The 10,286-nt window shown below is 42.7% G+C and overlaps 1 protein-coding gene across 1 annotated transcript in view; it reads left to right on the top strand.

Annotated features, from left to right (window-relative positions):
• LOC123090088 (uncharacterized) overlaps positions 1-10,286 on the top strand; it is a 33,273-nt gene that overhangs the window by 2,496 nt on the left and 20,491 nt on the right. Inside the window, exons 3-5 of the mRNA XM_044511551.1 lie at positions 760-4,021; positions 4,105-4,936; positions 5,027-5,252. Of these exons, the coding sequence (XP_044367486.1) occupies positions 3,954-4,021; positions 4,105-4,936; positions 5,027-5,252 (1,126 nt within the window). The 5' untranslated portion in view covers positions 760-3,953. The remainder of the gene's footprint in view (positions 1-759; positions 4,022-4,104; positions 4,937-5,026; positions 5,253-10,286) is intronic.

Genomic DNA, 10,286 nt, shown 5'->3' with positions numbered 1-10,286 from the left:
CCCCGCCGTGTTCGGCCGCGCCCGGCCTCCTCTTCCACGCCCTGCGGCTTGCTCTGCGCGCGCACGCGCCACGCCCGCTGCCGCGCGCTCCCGCCAGCGTGCCGACGTGGACTCGCCGCAGCAGCAGCCGTTCCCGTCCGCCGGCGGCAAGCGGCTGGGGAAGGAGGAGGCCGGCGACGAGGAGGAGAAGGAGGCGGAGGACCCGATTGCTTTTTTGAAGAAAAACTAGGGATCCGATTGCATTTTTAGCCCGTTTATGTGTGGGGTCGGGCAGTCAGATTCGCGTTTAACCCAAGCAAAGCGAGCAGTTTTCGCGCTTGGTAGTTTTTTGTCACGGATTAATAAAAAAATGGTAGTTTTCGGGACAAAATCGTAAAGTGGTAGTTTTCTGTCACGTTTCCGCGAATTGTGGTAGTTTTTGGTTAAATACTCCCTTTTATAGTTACCGCTTGGATAGCATACATGGAGTTCATATTCTATCAGATTTTATCCCTGAGTAATTTGGTCCTAAAGATGTCAGGTTTAAGAATGTGCCACTTTAATGTCTGTTGTGCGGCCTCGGTTACACATAATTTGTTCCTAAAGATGTCATTTCAGAATGTGCCACTTTAATGTCTGTTGTGCGGCCTCTGTTACACATAATTGCACTTTTGTCCTTATGTCTTTGATTTTGCTTTCAGAGGTTCTTAGTGCTAGAAATATTATTGTTCCGGATTTTAGCTGTACTACTCATGCCACTCTTTTTTTCTTGCTTTGTAGCTGAAGGATTAGTGAGACTGTTTGGGCTGAATTCTGATTTTGTAGCACTTATTCCATGTGAGGCAGGTAGCATATTGATATCGTCCAGAAATAATAGTGTCATCTCAACTTCTAAATAAGAATCTAGCAGATGTGCCTACTGGTTTATGATGGCACCATAAATAATAGTGACATCTGTTTTGTATCTTGCTTGTAGTGTCCAGATTTCCAATTTTGTTGCTATATCTTTGGCGGTGAGTTGATATCGATTTATTAGTTCTAGAGACAAAAGAAATTTGAAAGCGTGAATTTTATCTAATCCATGTTGTGCTTCCAACTTTGAAGACTGGAGAAGATGTCATTCTGTTTGACCTCTCTTTCATTAATCCGTTAGGAAATATATATGATGTAGGAGAGTTACACTATCAAATGTTTGGAATACTTCTTCCATGTTGAGATGGGATGCATATAGTTAATGACATGCTTTTGAGTTCATATAGACAGTTCATCATAGAAAATGCACCGCACTGTATTTTCTTTATATATGAATTTAGAATACATCATTACTATTTTATCGATCATTCTTACTGGTTTCTAATCATGATATTTGGCATTCTCTTGCACAAGGATATTGTGGTATGGTAGTTCTTATTTTTTGTGAACCGATTCTATCGTGCTTCTACTTCTATGTGTTTGTTGATGATTGAACGGAGGTTAGATTAGATTATTGCCATGGTAGTTCTCATCTTCTTTATCTGAAGTAGTAAGTTTGTTTGATGTTTTCTAGCTTTCCTTCGATTATGAAAATTCCCAGAGAATGTCCCATTGTCACTTCAAGGAGTAGCAGCTGATATTGGTGCTTCCACCTCCGCGTCATGCCCGGGCCGAACTGCCACACCCCCTGGTTCTCCACATTTTCTCTTTGGTGTTTTATACATTCAGTTATATCCTATCTTATCCAGTATGTCTCATATCTTAGTTGATTTGCAGTTTGTACTCTACTTTACAAACATTGCAGAAATATTCTACTAACAGCTTATTTTCTACTGTTTGGTTGTTTAAACTAAGAAATTAAATCTGGACCCGTACAAATCTTGAGTAAAATATATGCTAATTAGTTCCTCTTGTTTAATCTATTCTAGGATTGGGCACTACACATAGAGCTAAAAAGTTACATTGCCATTTTAAGTGCAAACAAACAGGTTAGGTGGTGTGTACCTTATTTCAGGATCAACAATCGGTGAATCGGATCTAAGGTTTGAGTTAGTACTGAGCATTGTGTATTCTAGATGGACTAATTGAGTGTGCTAATTGAACCATATTCATGGTGTTAGTCTGAAGTCAGATTATGCGATTCACTCGTATTAATGCCATTACTATTGGTACATTAGATGAATTGGGAGAGTTAAGTTATGGGCTTCTTGCCAATTACATGCCCACAAATTATACGTTGTGACAACTTTTCTCTTTATGACGAGCATGTGATGTCGTAACTTTCCTTTGGAGGACGTGGGGTCATTTTCTGTCTATTAAATATCTGCTTTGTGCTTTTGGAAGTGTCTAGCAGGGCCACAACTTATGAATGTAGTTGCAATAATGCACAAGAACTTCTTGTCATTAGTTAAGAAAATAAACTATGGGTCATTTTAACAACATCATTTCACCTTTTCAGTGTCAGCTAAGGTATTCTGGTTTCTTGAGATGGTTTGACTATTTGAGTTTCCATTGGTTACAGGTGTGTATGTCCCTGATGACATGTTGCCCAAAATCAACATTTGTAGCTTCTTTATATATGGCTTTCTCTCTTTCCATCATGAAGTTTAATTGATTTATATTCCAAATGGGCTTATTCTTACAATCCATTCCTTGCTAATTTAATTTTTATTTTGCCTTGCTGGTCTTGAATTTATACTTTTAACTTATTTCTGTGTGCTATGCTTCTTTGACTACATGTAATCCTCTTCTGTCCTTGGTTCAGATCAAATGTGGAGTCCACTTCTTTCCTTGGTTCAGATCAAATGTGGAGATGATGTTTTTTGTTCCGCTATGACTATTATTTTCACCTTGGTGACAGTCTCACAAATCCTCTTTCCTTTCTTTTGTTGATGTCTTGCCTCCTGTGTACTGATAGAGGCATATAACAGATGCATGTCTCGGATTAGAGAACTATGATTGTCCATCTATTATATATTTTTCATTTACCTCTTACGAGTAGTTTCCCTAAGTAGAAAAAATGCATTTTTCAGCCATATTGCTTTATTATCCTTTTTTGTGGGAACAATACGAAGCCACACTATGGTGTGCTCTGTTCCCAATTTTACAAACTGGCAAGTTGCTGCTTGATTTTGTTTCTTTCAGATTTTTGTGTGCCTTTCTCCGTTAGAATGTTTCTCCTCAACGACCATATCGATATGGCTGGCGTTTGCAACTGTGATTTTGGTTGAACTGTGCATGATCATCCCTCTATTCAAATTGTTGCTTCTCAAGGATATTTGCAAGAGAAAATTGCTTCTATACCATCGACAACCTCAGCAATGGCTCATTTGCCATCCAACAAAGCTCCGGTGCTTATATACCAGACACGAACAAATTCTATTGCTTTTTTGCCATTGCCGTTAGTCTGCCGTTAGATAGTGTCCGTTTTCCTTGTCAGATTTCCCACAAATTCCAAATTTACCCTTAGTTTAGAAAAAACAACAACTCACGCACGCACCCGACCCTCCCCATCCCACGACTCCACGCACCCCCCGACCATCCCCAATCCGCACGCGCAACGCAACGCCGGCCTCCAGCGAGCCGCAATGGAGGAACCCCCGTCGGCGCCACCACAACCCCCACCGCCACTCCCTCACCCCCCTTCGGTGCCGCATCATGGTGGAATCGTCGCTGGCGCTTCCCCAGGTCTCTCGCCCACCGCATCTTTGATGCTATCTAGGCGGCGCTTCATGGCGGAACCGCCGCCAGCGCTTCCCCAGCCCTTGTCGCACGGCCCAATCGCCGCCGCGCCTGTACCACCGCGTCTCACCACGTCTTCGACGGCCAACACATGGGGCCCAGCAGCACCAACCTCTTCGAGTGGCCATGTCGCCCAGAACCCTAGCATTGGGGATTCCGGCGAGGTGGAGAGTGGGGCAGTGGCGCCGACGGACGAGGCCCTCCCCAAGATTAACTCCTTTGTGGGCGCACTTGCAGCAGCCCATCTGCCCTAGAATTCCATGCCCGACGAGGAGGACGGCATAGCTGATGAATGTGGCTCGACCTCTCTCTCTGCTATTTGCGCTAGGTAATTTCTCGTGCTCTCTATCCCTTTTTGCTGCAGTTTTTGGTAGTAGAATGCACAATTGACATGGTTTGCATCATCCACAGGATGATCCAGTCTTGTAGCTATACAGTAGAGGTGAAGGTTTGTGGCAGTGGAACCAAAATCACTGGGGATTCGATATTTAGTTGGCAGATTATTGAGGGTAGTAGGACAAGTATGAAGGATTTGCTGGCTTGTATTGCCGGAAATTTTGCTTTATGCTCAGAGGATAATATATTTCTTGAGTACTTTGATTCCATTAGTGGCAAAAATATCTCTGTGTCAAATGATGAAGAATGCATGAAAATGTTTGCCTGTTTTGATCAGAATAGAAGTGGCCATTTGATCATCAAATATTCTGAGAGAAGTGATAATGTTGATGTTCCATGTACTCCTTCGAACCAAACACCATCTATAGCACTGCCCAGTCAACCAAGTAGCGTCATTGATGAAGCTAGTGTATGCCTAACAGATACATATCTTGACAATCCGCATGAAGAATATGAACATGTTGGTGTAGATGAGGAGGACCAGTACTCAATTGGCAGTGTTGGTTCCGATAGTGATGATGAGGTCAAAGAAAAAGATATACCAAATAATGATTATGTTGAGGATAGCAGTGATGATGAGGAATGGGTTGCAGAAGATGCTAGACCGGATGCTATTCCAGAAAATGCTTATGACAAAGAAAACCCGCCAATGCATGTTGGCGCAAAGTACCCCAACATTGAAGAGTTTAGGTTGGCAATTGCTACATATGCTGTAAAGAAAGAGTTCGAATTCAAGGTTGAAAAAAGTGAACCTACTCGATTCAGGGCTTATTGTCGCCGGGCAAAGAAGACGGATTGTAAATGGAGAATTCATGTTGGGAGGTTGGATGACCAAGAAACTATGGAGGTGTGTTAGTCGCATAATTTTGTTGAGTGATCTTTTGTTATAAAATGGAGTTGACTGGCACTAGTTTTTTCCATTGTTTATTTAATGCAGGTCAAAGTTCATGTGCAGGAGCACACTTGTTCTAGCGCAAAGAAGAAAAAGAAGCAGAAAAATGCTTCAAAGGCATGGGTGTGTGAGAAAGTCATGGACTGGGTAAAAGAAGATCCTAGTGTTCGGCCGATGGAGTTACGGAGGAGGCTACATGACAAGTACAAGATCAACGTCCAATACATGAAAGTATTCCGTGGCAAAGGGCTAGCAATGGCTAAGTTGTTTGGTAACTGGGATGATTCTTTTGACAAGCTATATGCTTGGAAAGCTGAGGTTGAGAAGAGGTCTCCTGGAAGCATAGTTGCGATTGACCACATGGAGTATGATCAGAAAAAAATATTTCATACGGATGTTTGTTGGGCTGAAGCCTTTGTGCGATGGATTCTTGGCTGGCTGCAGACCTTACTTGGCGATAGATAGCACTCATTTGACAGGCAAGTACAGAGGCCAATTAGCTACTGCTTGTGCCGTTGATGGGCACAATTGGTTGTATCCTGTAGTCTATGGAGTTATTGACTCAGAAACTACTGAAAGTTGGGTGTGGTTTTTGGAGAAGCTTCGTGATGCTATTGGCTCTCCCCCTGGTCTAGCTATATGTTCAGATGCGGGAAAAGGGATTGACACTGCAATCGAACAGGTCTTTGGGTATGCAGAACATAGAGAATGCATGCAACATTTGGTTGTGAACTTCAAGAAAAAGTTTCATGGTAAAGTTTTTGATGATCATTTGTGGCCGGCTGCTTATTCATGGACTCCTCGAGGGTTTGACTATCACATGGCAGCCATAGAGGAGAAAAAGGCTGCTGCAATAGCATATTTAAACAAGTACCACAGCAGGCTATGGTCAAGGAGCAAATATTCAACCTCCTCAAAAGTGGATTATGTGACAAATAATTTGGCCGAGTGTTTCAACAACTAGATCCGCAAGCACAAAGGTCTCATGTTGTTTCAGCTCATGGACAAGATCAGGAGAAAGATTACTGTCAAGTTTGAGAAGAGGAGAAGGGTAGCTAGAAAATTTCAAGGTCGACATATACTTCCAAGTGTCATGAAGGAGTTGAATGACATAAGCAGGGGGCTGGACATTGAATATGAGAGAATAGATGACATGATTGCAGAGGTAAGTGAGAGTGTTGCACTAGGTGGCAAGTGCCACGTCACTGATCTAGCAAATAGGACATGCACATGCAGGGCATTTCAAGTCTCTGGGAAGCCTTGCAAACATGCAATTAGCTTTATTATTGGAATTAGGGGGGTCACAATAGAAGACTTCGTTGATGATTGTTACAGCGTTGCCAAGTTCGTTGCAGCTTATGCTCCTATTCTTCCTGGCCTAACTGACATGTCTCAATGGCCTAGTGTGAACAAAGAATTCTTCTTGAATCCCCCAATCCTTAGGAGGGCCCCTGGAGGCCAAAGGTGCAGAGGCACAAAAGTGGTGCTGAGAATAGCAAGGGAAAGGGAAAGAAAGGCCATCACCAGTGTTCAATTTGCAAAGCTTATGGACATAGATGGCAAAGCTGCAAAGATGCTGCTCCTGAAGCACTAGAAGCCTATGCAGAAGTAGCAAAGCAAAAAAGGTACTTGCTATATCAATATGAGATTTATGTTCCACCTTACTCTTGTCTTACTTAAACTAATATATGAAACTCATGCAGGGACAAAAGAAAGAAAAAACCCATTACAAAAGCTATTTATACAACATCAGATCAAGCAACTGATGGTACACTACCTCTGCTTCCATGTCCAAGAGAAAATGAAACTGCACTAGCTCTACTTTCATGTTCAAGTGATGCAATTGAAGACGATGTTGCCAAGTCGACATCATCGAAGACTACTAAATCTAGAAGGTATGAAAACTGCACCAAATTTACTTATATTCTGGAGATCTCTATATTCTGTGAGTGTACCATAGTATGTAATCAAAAAAATTGATGCAGATCAAAGGTCATATCTGCTGCGCCTGACAGCCCCGCAATGGGCACTCAAAGCAAGAAGAGAGCTGCACCTAACAGCCAAGCAATGGCCAGTCGAAGCAAAAAAAAGTTGAAACTGTGAAATTCTCTAAAATCTCGCATATTATTTATGTATTGCACCTCCTCATTTGCATGCTATTTTATTTAGAGACTTGCTTGTGTGAACAACATATTTTGGTTGTGGTATTTTGGTTCTGGATGATGTTAACTTGGTACTGATTGTGTAAGATTTAATATGTTGCTTGCTGAATCTTTTCTAAATGGTGTGGATTTTCTTGAGTATTACTCTGTTGCTCGAAATATTTGTATGCTGGAATTGTTAGATAGTCACTATATATTGCTGGAATGTTGAAAATAGAGGGGGACTGCTGTCAAAATTTTTTTTGGACATGTTTCACAGTTTGCTTATTTGCCATTGAGGGCAGAATAATCATTTTGGCCACTTACCGGTGTGAGATAACGCTAGACTAACTGCTAGTGGTATATAAGCAATAGAATTTGTTCGTGTCTGGTATATAAGCACTGGAGCTTTGTTGGATGGCAAATCAGCCATTGTTGAGATTGTCGATGGTATAGAAGCAATTTTCTCTATTTGCAAACCTATCAACTCAAGCAAACTACGATTCAAATTTCGTGAAATGCAAGCATTTCTTCTGTAATGGTAAAATAGGAAGAATGCTTAACTAGGATGCTTCAAGCAGGCTTCAAGCAGGTTTCCTGCTTATCACCCATATGAAACCTAACATATGATTTTTTATTTACAATAATATATATATGCATTTTCCTATAAATATTGAGGAAGTAAACTTTTGGTGCTTTAGAAACAACCCTGCACATATATATCAGGTGACGTATTGGCTTGCAGGTATGCTCCAGCTAGGTTGTTTCTTCTCTTCCTTAGGCTATGGTTGCAACCTTTGGCTGCTATGTTGGTTTTGATGTATTTGCTTTTTTATAAGCTTATAGTTTGAAAAACTATATACAATGATTCCTAATTTGATGCCAATAGCTCGTGTGAGCATCCACAGTGATGGGTTCTTGTGCGGATTATCAGAGGCAGCAGCACCGTCGTGGAGTACATGTACATCAATGTCGACGGTGCCGGCAGCAACGACACAAGGTGGGCGATTTGACCAGCGCAACATTCTTGTAAGAAAGATTTATTCCTTACAATCCAAAGCCTCTCCTTAAAAGGTCCATGACCATGATGATCTTTCCCTCGCTTAGTTCAGTGATATATTGTTTTGCTTCTACTTTTGCCTTTTTCACTCAACTACATTTTACTCAAAATGACCATAGATAATGTTTTTTACATCTTGACCAGATTTGAGGAGCTGTGCGCAGTTCTGAAAAAATTAAGTTGTGCTTGGTGACATGCCTCATTTCTGTGGTTGAATATTTGGTAATTAGATACTATAATTTCCTTTACTGGGTACATGTGAATATTAGTTCGCATAATTCATTTGGTAACTAAAACTTTTAATTAGAACTCCATTTTATGATATAGTGTTACCATTTTCTCCCTTGCTGTGGAAAGCCACCAGCTTCAGGGAGTGCCAGGCTTCCACACAGCCAGAACAGACGCCACCTTTGGCAGGGAGCGTGAGGATTTGGCTTGTCGATACGAGTGATAGCAGCGCCATCTGCAGATTCCGCAGATTCGAGCTGTAGCGGAAGCTGCCAGGCTGCCGAGATGAAGATGGAGCCGCTGCGGCGCTGCGCCTCCAAGCTGTCGGGCCGCCAAGATGCAGTTGGAGCCGCAGTGCCTCCGAGCTTCAGTGGGAGCCACTCCCCCGTCAAGCTACAGCGTGATCCGCTGTGAAGATGGAGCCTAGCGTGAGCCGCCTCCACCAGGTCCTTTCCCGAGTACAGTGGGGAGAGGAAGAGGATGAACTGGTCCATGGAATCAAGGCTAACAGTCCACCACGTGGTTATCTCCGGCGTTATATGTCCAGACTTCAGAGTGTGGTTTTTTGCCACGATGGCACGGTTGTAAATTTATCTTTGGTGCTAATTTGTACTTTATGTAACTGGTATAATCTTTATTGTTTCATCAAATTTATTCCCACTTATCTTAATACAAGAGCATATACAACCACAAGTATCAAAATCCTTCTCTAAAGGTCCACAGACATGTTCGAATGTGTCAGCAAACAGTGATTGATTAACACTCAAAAATTGTTTCCACAATCGGACACCCCATTTGCAAATCATCAAATTCGTGCAATTACATGTAACGTAAAACAATTCTAAATTTTCGCCGGTGACCGTCATTATTGTTTCGGTAGTGTCCATGTCCAACAGCTGGTTGTGCTCCTCAATTGGAGCTTTTCAATTCCATTTTTGAGATTGAGGTGAGGGTTTAAGATCCCTCATAACAATTTTTTCCTTTTATGGCTGGGTGGAGAGGAAGTGCGGCCACAGCGTTCGGCCACCAGACAGATCGCACCACCTCCAGTGAGGCAGTGGCGACGCGCCTTGCACCGGATCCATGCGTCATTTGGGTGGACGCAATGGATTCCCGCTAGATGGAGTCCGAGCAATGTTGGGAAGACTCTTGCCGAGATCGGCGAAGCACAATGCGAACAACCATCTCCTCCTAGAGGCCGCGTGGGACGAGTTTCCAGTCAACTGATCAAGATGCATTGGACTCAGATCCGCTATCCGCCATGCCGGAGATCGCCTGAAGGGAGTTTGGGGTGGAGGGGAAGTAGAGAGGGTGCGGTGGAATGGAGTGGAGTGGAATGAAGTTAGCGTTTTGTCTAGAGTACAGGCTGGTTGAATATATGTGGGATCGGGTTCGCCCCGGTGGGTGGGCAGGATACGACGTGGCAGACGCATTCCCATATTCTCCCAGGATATGGACTGGATATGGATGTTGCCGTCCAGTCTAGGCATTTGAGCCGTATTTGACATGTTCGGTTGGATGACAGTTTTGCACCCGGGTAGTGGCCAGGCAGCCCGCTCGGATGTTTGGGCGGATATGTAGGGTCCGGTTGTAGATGCTCTAATGCAGGGTCGTCCTCTTTGAAGTCCTCCAGTTTGCTAGAAATACAGTAAACCACGGGGAAGGAGATTATGATAGAGTTTTGTATTTAGCATAGAGGCAGTGGAGTAGTTTCACATGGTGAAAATAGAGATAAAGATATGAAAATCATTAAAGTAACTAAAAGGGGCATATTATCTATAGGAAAAGGAAAAAGCATGGAAAATCATCTAACCTAATGTAAAGAGGGGCAAATTATCAAGTGTCCAAATAAAGCGTGAACCAACCTGTGATTGGA

Source organism: Triticum aestivum, chromosome 4B (genome assembly GCF_018294505.1).
Source record: "Triticum aestivum cultivar Chinese Spring chromosome 4B, IWGSC CS RefSeq v2.1, whole genome shotgun sequence".
NCBI lineage: Eukaryota > Viridiplantae > Streptophyta > Magnoliopsida > Poales > Poaceae > Triticum > Triticum aestivum.
The sequence above is the reverse complement of the archived record's forward strand: the minus strand, read 5'-3'. Positions and strand labels throughout refer to the sequence as shown.